At 46.3% G+C, this 19,741-nt stretch overlaps 2 protein-coding genes across 2 annotated transcripts; one reads left to right on the plus strand and one right to left on the minus strand.

Moving 5' to 3' along the window:
• The first annotated feature begins 203 nt into the window (after nucleotides 1-203).
• Nucleotides 204-12,269, plus strand: LOC109883401 (putative pre-mRNA-splicing factor ATP-dependent RNA helicase DHX32). The gene is made up of 10 exons (XM_031815805.1): nucleotides 204-248; nucleotides 296-550; nucleotides 707-800; nucleotides 860-1,363; nucleotides 1,835-1,984; nucleotides 5,746-5,937; nucleotides 7,415-7,555; nucleotides 9,331-9,521; nucleotides 11,015-11,205; nucleotides 11,649-12,269. Exons 1-10 carry the CDS (start codon nucleotides 204-206, stop codon nucleotides 11,839-11,841), a joined length of 1,956 nt encoding a protein of 651 aa, XP_031671665.1. The 3' UTR covers nucleotides 11,842-12,269.
• LOC116360848 (protein BCCIP homolog) lies at nucleotides 12,124-19,688 on the minus strand. Its single transcript, XM_031815791.1, has 6 exons — nucleotides 19,389-19,688; nucleotides 18,878-19,033; nucleotides 18,508-18,600; nucleotides 17,817-18,004; nucleotides 15,691-15,859; nucleotides 12,124-12,876 (listed from the first exon to the last, which is right to left on the minus strand). The coding sequence occupies exons 1-6, from the start codon at nucleotides 19,569-19,571 to the stop codon at nucleotides 12,706-12,708; spliced, it is 960 nt and encodes a 319-aa protein (XP_031671651.1). The 5' UTR covers nucleotides 19,572-19,688; the 3' UTR covers nucleotides 12,124-12,705.
• Between the last annotated feature and the right edge of the window lie 53 nt (nucleotides 19,689-19,741).

Genomic DNA, 19,741 nt, shown 5'->3' on the forward strand with positions numbered 1-19,741 from the left:
GTAGCAGATCTTGGGTGTAGTGGTCAAGTAGCAGATCTAGGGTGTAGTGGCCAAGTAGAAGATCTAGGGTGTAGTGGTCAAGTAGAAGATCTAGGGTGTAGTGGTCAAGTAGAGGTTCTAGGGTGTAGTGGTGAAGTAGAAGACACTATTATCCTCAGAGCTGTACAGGTTTTAGACATGTGATCCCTGCAGGAAGTGAACCCATGACCTTGGGGGCGTTGCTAGCCAGTAGCCACACGGGACTAGTCGTATGGTGCTGTCAACACTTCTCACTCTGTGTTGAACCCTCCCACAGGAGGTTGTCTGTGCCCGTGCTATCCTCCAGAGAGAGGGAACCAGACTGGGGGCAGACCTTGGGGAGCTGGTGCCCGTGGTCTTGTGCCCTGGGCAGGGTCGGCCAACCTCTCTCCTGGGGGAGGGGATGGGGAGTAGGGGAACCGTTACGACCAGGTGCCGGTTGGTTTTCCTCTCCACAAGCCAGGGAGAGGACATGTTCTGGGCTGTGGACTCTGTTAACTTTGTCATCGACGTAGGACTGGAGAAAAGATATGTGAGTTTAACCCCCATAAAACAAGCATTGCATGTTAGTTTATACATGTAGGCCAAGGCTCTGACCATAGATATCCCATTAAATGAGTTAATTCATGACGTTATTAAATAGTTATAATAGGTCTTTCTATGGTTAAATGTGTATTATTTCAACCAGGTGTATCATCCCAGGATAAGGGCCAACTCTGAAGTACTACGATCCATCAGCAGATACCAGGCAGATATCAGGAAGCAGCTGACTGGACCGACAGGTACTGATATCAGGAAGCAGCTGACTGGACCGACAGGTACTGACATCCTGGATCGACAGGTACTGATATCAGGAAGCAGCTGACTGGACCGATAGGTACTGATATCAGGAAGCAGCTGACTGGACCGACAGGTACTGATATCAGGAAGCAGCTGACTGGACCGATAGGTACTGATATCAGGAAGCAGCTGACTGGACCGACAGGTACTGATATCAGGAAGCAGCTGACTGGACCGACAGGTACTGATATCAGGAAGCAGCTGACTGGACCAACAGGTACTGATATCAGGAAGCAGCTGACTGGACCGACAGGTACTGATATCAGGAAGCAGCTGACTGGACCGACAGGTACTGATATCAGGAAGCAGCTGACTGGACCGACAGGTACGGATGTCAGGAAGCAGATGACTGGACCGACAGGTACGGATGTCAGGAAGCAGATGACTGGACCGACAGGTACTGATATCAGGAAGCAGCTGACTGGACAGACAGGTACTGATATCAGGAAGCAGCTGACTGGACCGACAGGTACTGATATCAGGAAGCAGCTGACTGGACCGACAGGTACTGATATCAGGAAGCAGCTGACTGGACCCCCCCGTCTTTGCTCATTTGAGCTGTTCTTGCCATAATATGGACTTGGTCTTTTACCAAATAGGGATATCTTCTGTATACCACCCCTACCTTGTCACAACACAACTGATTGGCTCAAACACATTAAGAAGGAAATAAATTCCACAAATTAACAAGGCACACCTGTTAATTGAAATGCATTCCAGGTGACTACCTCATGAAGCTGGTTGAGAGAATGCCAAGAGTGTGCAAAGCTGTCATCAAGGCAAAGGGTGGCTACTTTGAAGAAACTCAAATAAATCTATTTGTATTTGTTTAACACTTTGTTGGTTACTACATGATTCCATATGTGTTATCTCATAGTTTTGATGTCTTCACTATTATTCTATGATGTAGAAAATAGTACAAATAAAGAAAACCCCTTTGTTTGTTTGTTTGATTGAGTTGTCTGTGTTTGTCCAGGGAAGTGTTTCTGCCTGTACCCTGAGGAGAGAGTACTCCCCGTAGAGACATCCCCTCAGATCCTGGACACCAACCTCACCTTCACCATCCTCTTCCTCAAGAGGATGGAGATCGCAGGGCTGAGACACTGTGACTTCATCACCAGACCAGGTCAGTCTACCAGACAGACATTCTACATGGTACTATAATAGGACAGTGGTTCTCATTCAGGGGTATTAGGACCCCTAGGGCTACTTGGTCCACCGGGGCTACTTGGCCTGTCCACCTGGGCTACTTGGTCCACCGGGGCTAGTTGGCCTGTCCACCTGGGCTACTTGGCCTGTCCCCCGGGACTACTTGGCCTGTCCACCGGGGCTACCTGGCCTGTCCACTGGGGCTACTTGGCCTGTCCACCGGGTCTACTTGGCCTGTCCACCGGGTCTACTTGGCCTGTCCACCGGGGCTACTTGGCCTGTCCACCGGGTCTACTTGGCCTGTCCACCGGGGCTACATGGCCTGTCCACCGGGGCTACTTGGCCTGTCCACCAGGGCTACTTGGTCCACCGGGGATACTTGGTCCACCAGGGCTACTTGGTCCACCGGGGATACTTGGGAAGACTCATGAGACCATAGGCTTACATGAGAGGGTACTTCAGGGCTACTTGGCCTACTTGGTACTTCAGGGCTACTCCGGGCAGAGCAAAATGTACTTGGTGGTACTCTAACCAAAAATAGGAATTGAACCAAACTACCAAATCAATCAAATGTATCTATAAAGCCCTTTTTACATCAGTAGATGTCACCAACTGCTTATACAGAAACCCAGCCTCAGACCCCAAACAGAAAGCAATGCAGATGTAGAAGCCTGACTAGAAACCCTGGTTGTATCTGGGTATTCAGTGTATTCCCAGGTTATTAGACTCTGGTCTGGGAGGTGAGTCTGACTACAGAGATCCTAATTCAATTAAATGTGCTATAATATGTACTTCTCGATCTGACCCTGTGTAATCTGTACTTCTATGGATCTGACCCTGTGTAATATGTACTTCTATGGATCTGACCTTGTGTAATCTGTACTTCTATGGATCTGCCCCTGTGTAATCTGTACTTCTATGGAGCTGACCCTGTGTAATCTGTACTTCTATGGATCTGACCCTGTGTAATCTGTACTTCTATGGATCTGACCTTGTGTAATCTGTACCTCTATGGATCTGCCCCTGTGTAATCTGTACTTCTATGGAGCTGACCCTGTGTAATCTGTACTTCTATGGATCTGACCCTGTGTAATCTGTACTTCTATGGATCTGACCCTGTGTAATCTGTACTTCTATGGATCTGACCCTGTGTAATCTGTACTTCTATGGATCTGACCCTGTGTAATCTGTACTTCTATGGATCTGACCCGGTGTAATCTGTATTTCTATGGATCTGACCCTGTGTAATCTGTACTTCTATGGATCTGACCCTGTGTAATCTGTATTTCTATGGATCTGACCCTGTGTAATCTGTACTTCTATGGATCTGACTCTGTGTAATCTGTACTTCTATGGATCTGACCCTGTGTAATCTGTTCTTCTATGGATCTGACCCTGTGTAATCTGTACTTCTATGGATCTGACCCGGTGTAATCTGTACTTCTATGGATCTGACCCGGTGTAATCTGTACTTCTATGGATCTGAACCTGTGTAATCTGTACTTCTATGGATCTGAACCTGTGTAATCTGTACTTCTATGGATCTGACCCTGTGTAATCTGTATTTCTATGGATCTGACCCTGTGTAATCTGTATTTCTATGGATCTGAACCTGTGTCATCTGTACTTCTATGGATCTGACCCTGTGTAATCTGTACTTCTATGGATCTGACCCTGTGTAATCTGTACTTCTATGGATCTGACCCTGTGTAATCTGTACTTCTATGGATCTGACCCTGTGTAATCTGTACTTCTATGGATCTGAACCTGTGTAATCTGTACTTCTATGGATCTGACCCTGTGTAATCTGTACTTCTATGGATCTGACCCTGTGTAATCTGTACTTCTATGGATCTGACCCTGTGTAATCTGTACTTCTATGGATCTGACCCTGTGTAATCTGTACTTCTATGGATCTGACCCTGTGTAATCTGTACTTCTATGGATCTGACCCTGTGTCATCTGTACTTCTATGGATCTGACCCTGTGTAATCTGTACTTCTATGGATCTGACCCTGTGTGCTGTAACTAGTGTTGCAAAATTCTAGCAACTTTCCCCAAATTCCCAGGTTTTTCCAGAAAATCAGGAGGGTATAAGCAGGAAATCTTGGAATCATCCAACCAGGAATTCTGGGAAACCTGGGCATTTTGGCAAAGTTAGCAGAATTGTTGCAACTATAGCTGTAACTGTAGAGTAGTACAGGGTACAGGAGCGTTTTTTTATCCTGGGTAGAGGTCTGATGGAGGTCTGTATGCCGTGCTCTGTCCTGTTTAGAGGCAGCCAGCCGTGCTTTAGTAGAGCTGACAGTGGCCTGACAGTGGCCTGCCAGGGACCATTGTCTGAGAGCTCCGACCCACCCGGCTGTCCCGGCATGGGAAGAGTTGAGGACAGTGACAAAACTGCATCCCAAATGGCTCCCTATTCTCTATATAGTGCACTACTATAGACCAGATGGCACCCTATTCCCTATATAGTGCACTACTATAGACCAGATGGCACCCTATTCCCTATATAGAGCCCTACTATAGACCAGATGGCACCCTATTCCCTATATAGTGCACTACTATAGACCAGATGGCACCCTATTCCCTATATAGTGCCCTACTATAGACCAGATGGCACCCTATTCCCTATATAGTACACTACTATAGACCAGATGGCACCCTATTCCCTATATAGTGCCCTACTCTGTTCAAAAAGGTAGTGTACCGTTTTGGACACATCCCACGGAGTAAAGTGGCCAGCTTTTTATTAATGATTACCTCATAACGCGTCTCGTTTCGTCCATCTGACCTCCAACGCCACAATGAGGAGGAAGTAGAATTTACTGTCCTCCATTCTACTGGAACAAACTAGGCTAGAATTCCTGGATCAACCTTTTTTGGAGCTCGGGCTCTTTTCAGGAACAGAGTTTTATTCTGATTCTGTATTCTAATGTCTTTTGACGTGTTCAAGTTAAAGTAAGGCCCTCGATCTCTTGAGGAGCTGATACTATATGATCATAATCCAAAGCATCAACTGACAAGTCATTTTGTTAAACAGGTTTTTTCTCTGTCTAATATCTCTTCTTATTATTATCTATTATGTAAAGGATGATCTACTTCCCTATCCAGATCTTGTCTTTTATTATCTATTATCTAAGTTGTCTACTTCCTATCCAGATCTTGTCTTTTATTATCTATGATCTAAGTTGTCTACTTCCTATCCAGATCTTGTATTTTATTATCTATGAACTAAGTTGTCTACTTCCTATCCAGATCTTGTATTTTATTATCTATGATCTAAATTGTCTACTTCCTATCCAGATCTTGTATTTTATTATCTATGAACTAAGTTGTCTACTTCCTATCCAGATCTTGTATTTTATTATCTATGATCTAAGTTGTCTACTTCCTATCCAGATCTTGTATTTTATTATCTATGATCTAAATTGTCTACTTCCTATCCAGATCTTGTATTTTATTATCTATGATCTAAATTGTCTACTTCCTATCCAGATCTGGCATTTTATTATCTATTATCTAAGTTGTCTACTTCCTATCCAGATCTGGTATTTTATTATCTATTATCTAAGTTGTCTACTTCCTATCCAGATCTTGTATTTTATTATCTATGATCTAAATTGTCTACTTCCTATCCAGATCTTGTATTTTATTATCTATGATCTAAATTGTCTACTTCCTATCCAGATCTTGTATTTTATTATCTATGATCTAAGTTGTCTACTTCCTATCCAGATCCAGAGGGTCTGATGCAGTCGCTAGAGGAGCTGGATTACCTCGCGGCATTGGACGACGATGGGAACCTATCAGAGATCGGGATCATAATCTCTGAGTTGCCATTGGACGCTCAGATGGCCAAGGCTCTGCTGGCGTCCTGTGAGTTTGATTGTGTGAACGAGGTGGTGACCATCTCAGCTATGCTATCAGGTATGTAGTTTACACTCCTACAACCTTTGGCTCATTTGATTCATTTGATTCACTCAGGGTGGGTTGCACCAACATGAATTAACTCTTAAACTGGGTTTAATCAAGGTTTATCTAGAAATGTTGTTGCACTGAACCTTAAACCTCGTTTTCAATAATCATAGTTCAATCTAATCCTTCTTCTACACTAAATTTACTTTAGAACTCAGACCAAGATCAAATGTAATCTTGTTGCTCCATTGTTTTAAAAACTAATTTAAATTCAGTTTTGGGATTAAATCTAAACTGACACTGTTTAAATGCATAAAATATCAGTGTGAATCATTTGTATGTCCTTTATTTTCATTGTGATGAACAATTTTATCTCCTGTGGTTTATCATGTTCGTTAAACTCAACCAGATAAATCATTTGACAGATAAATGCAATTAATTTCATCCTTAGCCTGAAGTGAAAAGTCACTTTGCTGACTAGGCTAGCAATGACCAGTGCTGGTTTGTTTCCATAGAACTACAACATATTTATATGGTGAATCCATTAGGACACATATCACTGATCATAGTTTAGTGATTTAACCTTAGATGAACTAATCCAGTCTTAAAATTAAGTGGTGCAACACATCTCTGATGAATTATAAACGTAGATTTACAAAATCTAGATTAGGTCTAATCTAAGATTGATTTAAACCATGTTGGTGCAACACACCCTCCGTGTCTTGTATTGGGGTTAAACCCTCACCCTTATGTTTACATCCATAAAGCCTTTATAACCACTACTGAAGATATTAGAATATCCATCATAAGCAGTCTTAACCATTATGGACAACTACATCAGGCATCTCTGACCTTTTGGATGTATAATCTGCCAGACAGTATAATCTGCCAGACAGTATAATCTACTATATGGACATAGTCTAGTCTCTGACCTTTTGGATGTATAATCTGCCAGACAGTATAATCTGCCAGACATTATAATCTACTATATGGACATAGTCTAGTCTCTGACCTTTTGGGTGTATAATCTGCCAGACAGTATAATCTGCCAGACAGTATAATCTGCCATATGGACATTGTCTAGTCTCTGATTTTTTAATGCATAATCTGCCAGACAGTATAATCTACTATATGGACATAGTCTCGTCTCTGAGCATTTGCAGTTGAAGCCTAGGCGGCTGCTATTTCTCCCACTCAGACAATGAGCCTCAAGGTACTATACGGGAGAGTAGCTTGGTCAAACAATGCTAACCCTGTTGATATGTCTGTTTTAGCTCCAATGCTAACCTCCCTATTGATTCTCTGTCTTTCTGCGTTAACGCCAATGCTAACCTCTAATGATTATCTGTCTGCATTAGCACCAATGCTAACCACCCTATTGATTCTGTCTGTCTGTGTTAGCACCAATGCTAACCACCCTATTGATTCTGTCTGTCTGTGTTAGCACCAATGCTAACCACCCTATTGATTCTGTCTGTTTTGCGTTTAGCGCCAAGCTGCTTCCTGGAGCCACCTGTTGGCAGGACCCAAGAGGTACAACAGTGTCACAGAAAGTTCCGGCACCCTGAGGGAGACCACTTCACCCTCATCAACATCTACAACGCCTTCAAGTACAGCCAGAGAGAGACATGTGAGTTAGTTACTTCAAATGCAGCCAGAAAGACAGTCAGTCACATCCATTGAGCTCAAAAAAGCATCACATTGTGAAATACTTCACTATACTGTGCCTTCGGTAAGGATTCAGACCCCTTGACTTTTTCCACGTTTTGTTAGGTTACAACCTTATTCTAAAATTGATTAAATAGTCCCCCCCCCCCTCCTCAATCTACACACAACACCCCATAATAACAAATTGAAAACTAGTTTTTAGACATGCAAATGTATTAAAAATAAAAAACAGAAATGCCTTAGTTTCATAAGTATTCAGACCCTTCGCTATGAGACTCGAAACATGCATCCTGTTTCCATTGATCATCCTTAAGACTATTGAGTCCACCTGTGGAAAATTCTATTGATTGGAAATGATTTGGAAAGGAACACACCTGTATATATATATATAAGGTTCCACAGTTGACAGTGAATGTCAGAGCAAAAACCAAGCCATGAGGTCGAAGGAATTGTCCGTAGAGCTCCGAGACAGGATTGTGTCGAGGCACAGATCTGGGGAAGGGTACCTAAACATTTCTGTGACATTGAAGGTCCCCAAGAACACAGTGGCCTCCATCATTCTTAAATGGAAAAAGTTTGGAACCACCAAGACTCTTCCTAGAGCTGGCCACCCGGCCAAACTGAGCAATCGGGGGAGACGGGCCTTGGTCAGGGAGGTGACCAAGAACCGGTGGTCACTCTGACCGAGCTCTAGAGCTCCCCTGTGGAGATGGGACAACCATCTCTGTAGCACTTCATCAATCAGGCATTTATGGTAGAGTGGCCAGACAGAAACCACTCCTCAGTAAAAGGCACATGACAGCCCGCTTGGAGTTTTCCAAAAGGCACCTAAAGACTCTCAGACCATGAGAAACAAGATTCTCTGGTCTGATGAAACCAAGATTGAACTCTTTGCCCTGAATGTCAAGCGTCACGTCTGGAGTAAACCTGGCACCATCCCTAAGGTGAAGCATGGTGGTGACAGCATCATGCTGTGGGGATGTTTTTTTCAGCAGCAGGGATTGGGAGACTAGTCAGGATCAAGGGAAAGATGAACAGAGCAAAGTACAGAGAGATCCTCGATGAAAACCTGCTCCAGAGCACTCAGGACCTCAGACTGGGGCAAAGGTTCACCTTCCAACAGGACAATGACCCTAAGCACACAGAGAAGACAACGCAGGAGTGGATTCGGGACAAGTCTCTGAATGTCCTTGAGTGGCCAAGCCAGGGCCTGGACATGAACCCGATTTAACATGTCTGGAGAGACCTGAAATAGCTGTGCAGCGACGCTCCCCATCCAACCTGACAGAGCTTGAGAGGATCTGCAGAGAAGAACGGTAGAAACTCCCCAAATACAGGTGTGCCAAGCTTGTAGCGTCATTACCCAAGAAGACTGGAGGCTGTAATCACTGCCAAAGTCGCTTCAACAAAGTACTGAGTAAAAGGTCTGAATATTGATATAAATGTTATATTTCAGTTTTTTTTCTAAAAACCTGTTTTTGCCTTGTCATTATGGGGTATTGTGATGTCATTATGGGGTATTGTGATGTCATTATGGGGTATTGTGTGTAGATTGATGAGGTAAAAAAAACTATTTAAATCTATTTTAGAATAAGGCTGTAAAGTAACAAAATGTGGAAAAAGTCAAGGGGTCTGAATACTTTCCGAATGCTCTGTTTGCAACTGAATTCTGTTCTACTTGATTCTATTCTCTTCTCCTCACTTGTAGCTGAATGTTTCTTTCTGTTATTCCCTCAGACTTCAGCGTAGAGAAGTGGTGTCAGGACTACCATCTGAACCACCGCGCCCTTCAGACGGCAGACGCCATCAGGTCAGAGTTGACTGACATCCTGAAGAGAATAGAGCTGCCCATCTCTGAGACGTCCTTCGGAACCAAGATCAACACACTCAACATCAAGAGAGCTCTGCTGGCAGGGTTCTTCATGCAGGTCGGTGGACAATGGAGAACCGTAGTGCTGGTGTAGAGGGCGTCCCACTGCTCGTTTAAGCGTGTTCCGTTTCCTCCCGGTTCCACTCCATACCGAGGTTCTAACCCGAGGTTAGCAACACCAGGGTTCAATTCCCGAAGGGATCGCATACGTGACCGCCCTCCTGGAGCGTGTCACGTCCCTGAAAGCTAGCTATTCGGAACGCGCAAGTGGCAGATCCCAATCTACTACATTAGCAACACCAAGGTTCAATTCCCGACCGGATCACATACACATTAAACATCTGAATGAACTCACCATCCTGTATGGAAGTCGGTGTCCTGGATGGAAGTCAGTGTCCTGTATGGAAGTCAGTGTCCTGTATGGAAGTCAGTGTCCTGGGTCCTGTATGGAAGACAGTGTCCTGGATGGAAGTCGGTGTCCTGGGTCCTGTATGGAAGACAGTGTCCTGTATGGAAGTCGGTGTCCTGGGTCCTGTATGGAAGACAGTGTCCTGTATGGAAGTCGGTGTCCTGGGTCCTGTATGGAAGACAGTGTCCTGTATTGAAGTCAGTGTCCTGTATGGAAGTCAGTCTCCTGTATGGAAGTCGGTGTCCTGTATGGAAGTCAGTGTCCTGTTTGGAAGTCAGTGTCCTGTATGGAAGTCGGTGTCCTGTATGGAAGTCAGTGTCCTGTATGGAAGTCGGTGTCCTGGGTCCTGTATGGAAGACAGTGTTCTGTATGGAAGTCGGTGTGCTGGGTCCTGTATGGAAGACAGTGTCCTGTATTGAAGTCGGTGTCCTGTATTGAAGTCGGTGTCCTGTATGGAAGTCAGTGTCCTGTATGGAAGTCGGTGTCCTGTATGGAAGTCGGTGTCCTGTATGGAAGTCAGTGTCCTGTATTGAAGTCAGTGTCCTGTATGGAAGTCAGTGTCCTGTATGGAAGACAGTGTCCTGTATGGAAGTCAGTGTCCTGTATGGAAGTCAGTGTCCTGTATGGAAGTCGGTGTCCTGGGTCCTGTATGGAAGTCGGTGTCCTGGGTCCTGTGTGGAAGTCAGTGTCCTGTATGGAAGTCAGTGTCCTGTATGGAAGTCGGCGTCCTGTATGGAAGTCGGTGTCCTGGGTCCTGTATGGAAGTCGGTGTCCTGTATGGAAGACAGTGTCCTGTATGGAAGTCAGTGTCCTGTATGGAAGACAGTGTCCTGTGTGGAAGTCGGCGTCCTGTATTGAAGTCGGTGTCCTGTGTGGAAGTCGGTGTCCTGTATGGAAGTCGGTGTCCTGTATGGAAGTCAGTGTCCTGTATGGAAGTCGGCGTCCTGTATTGAAGTCGGTGTCCTGTGTGGAAGTCGGTGTCCTGTACGGAAGTCAGTGTCCTGCATGGAAGTCGGTGTCCTGTATGGAAGACAGTGTCCTGTATGGAAGTCAGTGTCCTGTATGGAAGTCAGTGTCCTGTCACTTTCCATTAAGTAATTTGTTTAATGGCAAATGTGAACTTCCGTTATCCCTGTTTTCAGATTGCCCGTGATGTGGATGGTTCAGGAAACTACTTCATGTTGACCAACAGACACATGGCTCAGGTCCACCCTGCCTCCAGCTATGGGGCCAAGGCACATCAATTGGGTTTTCCAGAGTGGGTGCTGTTCCATGAGTATACTCTCTCGGGAAACCACGGTATCCGGACAGTCTCTGAAATCTCCCCTGCAGTGTAAGTCAATGGGCCAAACTAAGGCTCTTTCTCAGTGCATTTTTCCTCATGTCCATTCTTGTGTCTTCTTTTTAAAATATGCATTGGATGAGGTCAGAGGCCCTTCCCCTCTGATCTTCTCATCCAATGACCCCCGAGGCCCCTCCCCTCTAACCTTCTCATCCAATGACCCCCGAGGCCCCTCCCCTCTAAACTTCTCATCCAATGACCTTCTCATCCAATGACCCCCGAGGCCCCTCCCCTCTAACCTTCTCATCCAATGACCCCCGAGGCCCCTCCCCTCTAACCTTCTCATCCAATGACCTCCGAGGCCCCTCCCCTCTAAACTTCTCATCCATTGACCCCCGAGGCCCCTCCCCTCTAACCTTCTCATCCAATGACCCCCGAGACCCCTCCCCTCTAACCTTCTCATCCAATGGTTCAGTGTTGTCTTCTCTCTGTAGGTTCATCCAGACAGCTCCTCAGTATTTCTATTCCAACCTGCCTCCTAGTGAGAGTAAAGACCTACTACAGCACATTCTGGACCAGGACGGATCTGGACGTAAAGACAAGCAACAGACCCTGACCATCAACAGTAAAGCGGATAAGGACTGCAGTACAGTGGCCCAGTCTTATGACAGATGTGTACTACAGTGACCTCTGGTGGAGAGCTTCAGCACTGCACCGACTTTTACTGAAAAGACAATCATCGTTGATTAGAACAGCTTCTCGGGGGACACCCAGACTTTTCACAATGTTGTTGTTGCCCTGAACTATGTCACCTGACTCAGTGATTAGATGAATCAGGTGTGAGCTGTGGAATAGTTCACATATGGAACAGCTGGGGGGGGGGGGGGTTCGGGTGGGTGTCCCCCCGAGGAGTATTTTTGAAAACCCCCTGGGTTACATCAACTTCCAAATGACTGACTTGCCGTATACTATTGTTCATATCTTTAATTCAGTCAGGTGGTAACTGCCTTGGTAATTTGATATTACAGTAAATAATTAGCCAATATTCTAATTATTATTATTATTAATTATTCTAATAAGAGTATCAACCCAATAAATGAATCCAGATCATCAAATCAAGTTTGAACGTCTGATATATAAGTCTGATATTCCTTCACAGAAAAATACACCATTTCATTTTTTGGGGGGGAATTTGTCACTTGCTCGATAACCCTAATATTGTGTAAGAAAATGTTTGTACTGAAATGTAAAAAACATAGTGATTGTTTTAACATGAATCTGTAAATACAGTGCTTTGAACTACGACCGAAGGTCTGAAATTATTTATTTTGTCAAAAGATTTAAAATAAAATAAAAACCTGCTAGATAAAACCGCTGGGCTGAAGGGACCCGTTACATAACGACGTTATTCTCCGCTTAACAACAAGGATTCCAGTCCTTTCCATGATTTGTATCGAATTTTACATTGCAAAAAGAATGATCCAGAGGGGCTTGTTTTAAAGACATCAGTCCTGTTTCGTTCACCAGAGTTTTTTACTCTTGTACAGTTGGTCACACGGTCAGGTATTCTTTGAGCTTGTCCATGACGGCTGACATCCTGTCTGCCGGGATGAGCATCACGGTACGCTGCGGCTTCATGGGGACGTCGTCGAAGGACCACCGCCCGCTCAGGACGCTGTCCGTCTCCTCCTGCACCGAGTAGTGGAACTTCATGGTGGCTTGCTGTAGTGGGGACATGGACAAATGGTCAAGGCAGTGAAAAGGACAAGTAAAAAGAGACATTTAACTCACCAGTGTCTGTATATAGCCTCTACTGTATATAACCTCTCTACTGTATATAGCCTCTACTGTATGTAGCCTCTACTGTATATCGCCCCTCTACTGTATATAGCCTCTCTACTGTATATAACCTCTCTACTGTATATAGCCTCTACTGTATATAGCCTCTCTACTGTATGCAGCCCCTCTACTGTATGCAGCCCCTCTACTGTATATAGCCTCTCTACTGTATGCAGCCCCTCTACTGTATATAGCCTCTACTGTATATAGCCTCTACTGTATGCAGCCTCTCTACTGTATATAACCTCTCTACTGTATGCAGCATCTCTACTGTATATCGCCCCTCTACTGTATATCGCCCCTCTACTGTATATAGCCCCTCTACTGTATATAGCCCCTCTACTGTATATAGCCCCTCTACTGTATATAGCCCCTCTACTGTATATAGCCCCTCTACTGTATATAGCCCCTCTACTGTATATAGCCCCTCTACTGTATATAGCCCCTCTACTGTATATAGCCCCTCTACTGTATATAGCCCCTCTACTGTATATAGCCCCTCTACTGTATATAGCCCCTCTACTGTATATAGCCCCTCTACTGTATATAGCCCCTCTACTGTATATAGCCCCTCTACTGTATATAGCCCCTCTACTGTATATAGCCCCTCTACTGTATATAGCCCCTCTACTGTATATAGCCTCTACTGTATATAGCCCCTACTGTATATAGCCCCTACTGTATATAGCCCCTCTACTGTATATAGCCCCTACTGTATATAGCCTCTACTGTATATAGCCCCTACTGTATATAGCCTCTACTGTATATAGCCTCTACTGTATATAGCCTCTACTGGGGGAGACTGGGGAATACCTTGTCCTCTCTCTCCTGGAATCACTGTTGACTGGGTACCTTAAACAATCCAGAGGGGGGGGGGGGGGGGGGCAGGTAGCCTAGTGGTTAGAGGTGGGGAGGCAGGTAGCCTAGTGGTTAGAGGGGGGAGGCAGGTAGCCTAGTGGTTAGAGGGGGGGGGGGGGGGGGGGGGGGCAGGTAGCCTAGTGGTTAGAGGTGGGGAGGCAGGTAGCCTAGTGGTTAGAGGGGGGGGGGGGGGCAGGTAGCCTAGCGGTTAGAGGTGGGGAGGCAGGTAGCCTAGTGGTTAGAGGGGGGGGGGGCAGGTAGCCCAGTGGTTAGAGGGGGGGGGGGCAGGTAGCCTAGTGGTTAGAGGGGGGGGGGGGGGCAGGTAGCCTAGTGGTTAGAGGGGGGGGGGGGGGCAGGTAGCCTAGTGGTTAGAGGGGGGGGGGGGGGGGGGGGGGCAGGTAGCCTAGTGGTTAGAGGGGGGAGGCAGGTAGCCTAGTGGTTAGAGGGGGGAGGCAGGTAGCCTAGTGGTTAGAGGGGGGAGGCAGGTAGCCTAGTGGTTAGAGGTGGGGAGGCAGGTAGCCTAGTGGTTAGAGGTGGGGAGGCAGGTAGCCTAGTGGTTAGAGGTGGGGAGGCAGGTAGCCTAGTGGTTAGAGGTGGGGAGGCAGGTAGCCTAGTGGTTAGAGGTGGGGAGGCAGGTAGCCTAGTGGTTAGAGGTGGGGAGGCAGGTAGCCTAGTGGTTAGAGGTGGGGAGGCAGGTAGCCTAGTGGTTAGAGGGGGGAGGCAGGTAGCCTAGTGGTTAGAGGGGGGAGGCAGGTAGTCTAGTGGTTAGAGGGGGGGGCAGGTAGCCTAGTGGTTAGAGGGGGGAGGCAGGTAGTCTAGTGGTTAGAGGGGGGAGGCAGGTAGTCTAGTGGTTAGAGGGGGGAGGCAGGTAGTCTAGTGGTTAGAGGTGGGGAGGCAGGTAGCCTAGTGGTTAGAGGGGGAGGCAGGTAGCCTAGTGGTTAGAGGTGGGGAGGCAGGTAGCCTAGTGGTTAGAGGTGGGGAGGCAGGTAGTCTAGTGGTTAGAGGGGGGGGCAGGTAGCCTAGTGGTTAGAGGGGGGAGGCAGGTAGTCTAGTGGTTAGAGGGGGGAGGCAGGTAGTCTAGTGGTTAGAGGTGGGGAGGCAGGTAGCCTAGTGGTTAGAGGGGGAGGCAGGTAGCCTAGTGGTTAGAGGTGGGGAGGCAGGTAGCCTAGTGGTTAGAGGTGGGGAGGCAGGTAGCCTAGTGGTTAGAGGTGGGGAGGCAGGTAGCCTAGTGGTTAGAGGTGGGGAGGCAGGTAGCCTAGTGGTTAGAGGTGGGGAGGCAGGTAGCCTAGTGGTTAGAGGTGGGGAGGCAGGTAGCCTAGTGGTTAGAGGGGGAGGCAGGTAGCCTAGTGGTTAGAGGTGGGGAGGCAGGTAGCCTAGTGGTTAGAGGTGGGGAGGCAGGTAGCCTAGTGGTTAGAGGTGGGGAGGCAGGTAGCCTAGTGGTTAGAGGTGGGGAGGCAGGTAGCCTAGTGGTTAGAGGGGGGAGGCAGGTAGCCTAGTGGTTAGAGGTGGGGAGGCAGGTAGCCTAGTGGTTAGAGGTGGGGAGGCAGGTAGCCTAGTGGTTAGAGGTGGGGAGGCAGGTAGCCTAGTGGTTAGAGGTGGGGAGGCAGGTAGCCTAGTGGTTAGAGGTGGGGAGGCAGGTAGCCTAGTGGTTAGAGGTGGGGAGGCAGGTAGCCTAGTGGTTAGAGAGGGGAGGCAGGTAGCCTAGGTAAAAATCTGTCGTACTGCCCCCCATGAACAAGGCAGTTAAACCCCACTGTTCCCCGGTAGGCCGTCGTTGTTAATACGAATTAGATCTTAACTGACCTAGTTAAATAAATAAAAGTTTTTAAAAAGTTAAACCTCATAGAAGAACTCCTCCTCTGCGTTGACGAAGGTGAGCTCGTCCTTCGGCGGGGCTCCTCGGGCAGCGACGGTCTTGGAGGGATCCTTATAGGTCTTACTGATCATCAGGCAGTAATGACACTTCCCACTGGGCTTGTTGCTGCTCTGGGATTCTGCCAACTCCTCCCTGGAAACAGCCAATCAATGATGTGGTTTATGTTTTTAATAGTAGGGTATTTCGATCTTCTTTTCATAGATAATACATACACGGAATTACTTTTGTACAACAACAACAAATATGTCAATGATTTTTAGCGTTTGTTTATCCGGTGTAAAGTGACCCATATCTGAGACGAGCAGTTACATAATTGCAGGTCCTTATTAAGAAGGGTTCACCTACAGTAGCATACCCATAATGCATAGCAGGTGATACACAACGGTACATCGCCTGAGCGACAGTGAGGTAATCTGAGAGCGTGTCTTGTTGACAGTACAGTAATCAGAGCGTGTCTTGTTGACAGTACAGTAATCAGAGCGTGTCTTGTTGACAGTACAGTAATCAGAGCGTGTCTTGTTGACAGTACAGTAATCAGAGCGTGTCTTGTTGACAGTACAGTAATCAGAGCGTGTCTTGCTGACAGTACAGTAATCAGAGCGTGTCTTGCTGACAGTACAGTAATCAGAGCGTGTCTTGTTGACAGTACAGTAATCAGAGCGTGTCTTGTTGACAGTACAGTAATCAGAGAGCGTGTCTTGTTGACAGTACAGTAATCAGAGCGTGTCTTGACAGTACAGTAATCAGAGCGTGTCTTGTTGACAGTACAGTAATCAGAGCGTGTCTTGTTGACAGTACAGTAATCAGAGCGTGTCTTGTTGACAGTACAGTAATCAGAGCGTGTCTTGTTGACAGTACAGTAATCAGAGCGTGTCTTGCTGACAGTACAGTAATCAGAGCGTGTCTTGCTGACAGTACAGTAAGAGCGTGTCTTGTTGACAGTACAGTAAGAGCGTGTCTTGTTGACAGTACAGTAAGAGCGTGTCTTGTTGACAGTACAGTAAGAGCGTGTCCTGTTGACAGTACAGTAATCAGAGCGTGTCCTGTTGACAGTACAATAATCAGAGCGTGTCTTGTTGACAGTACAGTAATCAGAGCGTGTCTTGTTGACAGTACAGTAATCAGAGCGTGTCTTGTTGACAGTACAGTAATCAGAGCGTGTCTTGTTGACAGTACAGTAATCAGAGCGTGTCTTGTTGACAGTACAGTAATCAGAGCGTGTCTTGTTGACAGTACAGTAATCAGAGCGTGTCTTGTTGACAGTACAGTAATCAGAGCGTGTCTTGTTGACAGTACAGTAATCAGAGCGTGTCTTGTTGACAGTACAGTAATCAGAGCGTGTCTTGTTGACAGTACAGTAATCAGAGCGTGTCTTGTTGACAGTACAGTAATCAGAGCGTGTCTTGTTGACAGTACAGTAATCAGAGCGTGTCTTGTTGACAGTACAGTAATCAGAGCGTGTCTTGTTGACAGTACAGTAATCAGAGCGTGTCTTGTTGACAGTACAGTAATCAGAGCGTGTCTTGTTGACAGTACAGTAATCAGAGCGTGTCTTGTTGACAGTACATTTGGAGGGGCAGGGTGATCTGTGGGGGTTAGGGTTAGACAGAGACTCACTGTAGCTGTTTAGAGGGGCAGGGTGATCTGTGGGGGTTAGGGTTAGACAGACTCACTGTAGCTGTTTAGAGGGGCAGGGCGATCTGTGGGGGTTAGACAGACTCACTGTAGCTGTTTAGAGGGGCAGGGTGATCTCTGGGGGTTAGGGTTAGACAGACTCACTGTAGCTGTTTAGAGGGGCAGGGCGATCTGTGGGGGTTAGACAGACTCACTGTAGCTGTTTAGAGGGGCAGGGTGATCTGTGGGGGTTAGACAGAGACTCACTGTAGCTGTTTAGAGGGGCAGGGTGATCTGTGGGGGTTAGACAGAGACTCACTGTAGCTGTTTTTGGAGGGGCAGGGCGATCTGTGGGGGTTAGACAGAGACTCACTGTAGCTGTTTAGAGGGGCAGGGCGATCTCTGGGGGTTAGGGTTAGACAGACTCACTGTTTAGAGGGGCAGGGTGATCTGTGGGGGTTAGACAGAGACTCACTGTAGCTGTTTGTGGAGGGGCAGGGCGATCTGTGGGGGCACGTTGATGAACCTCTCGCTGAGCAGCAGTCCCACAGGCTTAGTGGTGTCGTTGAGGACCTTCTCCAGATCGTCTGTCACACTATGGGGACAACTCTTCTCACACTGACCTAGGATCAGATCCTTTACCTCCTCCACACACTGGACACCCTGTGGACGGATCAGAACACAGTAACTAACATATAGACCTTATTCACCAGACTGCCGTGATTGGTCAAAATGCAGGCTAGTGCAGTAGGCAGGAAGAGGAAGTAAGCTACTACATTGAAGTGTATGGAAAACAGATCTTTCCTCAAAGTCAACCTTTTGAAATATCAGATTCAGACAGAGAGAAGAGTGAACGACAATGTCTTGTCTCTTAACATCTCATTGGTTGAGAAAGTGTCAAGTTTAGTGATTTCATAGATTATATATATATATATTTTAAAATGTAACCTTTATTTAACTGGGCAAGTCAGTTATAAGAACAAATTCTTATTTACAATGAAGGCCTACCGGGGAACAGTGGGTTTAACTGCCTTGTTCAGGGGCAGATCGACAGATTTTAACCTCGTCAGCTCCGGGATTCGATCTAGCAACCTTTCGGTTACTGGCCCAACCCTGTAGGCTACCTGCCACCCCAAATAGATAACATAATATCTGACTGCACCTACCTTTCTCTCAGTGAGGTTGAGCATGCTGATGAAACCAAACACCTCATCGGCTGGATCCTCGTCATCATCGCTGTCCTCTGGCACCTCTGCTTGCTGACAACAAAACATGCAGAAAGACATACATGATGCTACTGAATTCATATCAATTGTTCGCCGTTGGATGTGGGAGAAGGAAACTGGAGATAGAAATACAAGCATTTCGCTACACCCACAATAGCATCTGCTAAACCTGTATGTGACAAATACAACTGATTTGAAGAGAGTATGTGTGTGTCATCATATTTTGGGAGTTTAATATGATACGTTAAATTGTATGATGCATATTTAGTGATGGTCTGGTCTGATAGACTCAACGCGTCTGTTTTCTTACCCGGATGACGCTTCCAATATGATTCTGCTGAATGAGGAGATCGGTCAACTCGGATGTATTGACACGAGCCTTCAGAAACAGCTGTTGCATGAGTTTCTTGACCCCGTTGTAGTCATTGTGAGTAATGGTATGGGCCTCAAAGTCTACAATGACCTCCTGGAAACAAACAAAAAGGTTTTTAATACAAGTCCCGACTCAATGTTTTGGGAGTTGATGGGGACGGTTTTAGTGTCAATACTGGTATCGATTGTGTTTGTCTAAACTACTCTTATGGTTTTAAGTGTGTAAATGTCCATGCATTTCACTATTTATCTAGTTTAAAACTCTGAAGTGATCGACTGGCTGTTTAGCATGTCCCTAACATCCTTAACCAGTGTTAACTAGCTTGATATGAACAACAGTTGTTTGCTAAAAAGCTAGCTATCTAACCCATCTAACACGTTTAGTTAGCCAGTGCTAGCTAGCCTGCTAGGCCAGGAATATAGCCAGTTCACTAGAGACATTATCGTACTTCATTGATCTCCTCTTCTGATCCGCTGTCATTCTCTAATGAATCACCGTCGTTTTCCAATCCTTCATCAGAGCTGTTATCCTCACTATCAGCGGGATTTTCTCCTTTTCCAACTGCTCGTCTTTTCGCTGAAGAAGCCATGCTGCCAAAACAGATACCACGCGTATGGGGAAAGGGATTCATGTGGAGTTGGTGTACTGAGAAACGGATACACTGTAGCGGCCATTTTGGATCAATTGTTGCATGCTTCGTTATGCTTGGAATGTCCGTGTGTGGAACCACAATGGCGTTCAGTTTCTCATTCTGACAGCAGAATGGAATAAACCATTTTGATCAAACGGGATATATACATT

Source organism: Oncorhynchus kisutch, unplaced genomic scaffold, assembly GCF_002021735.2.
Source record: "Oncorhynchus kisutch isolate 150728-3 unplaced genomic scaffold, Okis_V2 scaffold634, whole genome shotgun sequence".
Classification (NCBI taxonomy): Eukaryota; Metazoa; Chordata; class Actinopteri; order Salmoniformes; family Salmonidae; genus Oncorhynchus; species Oncorhynchus kisutch.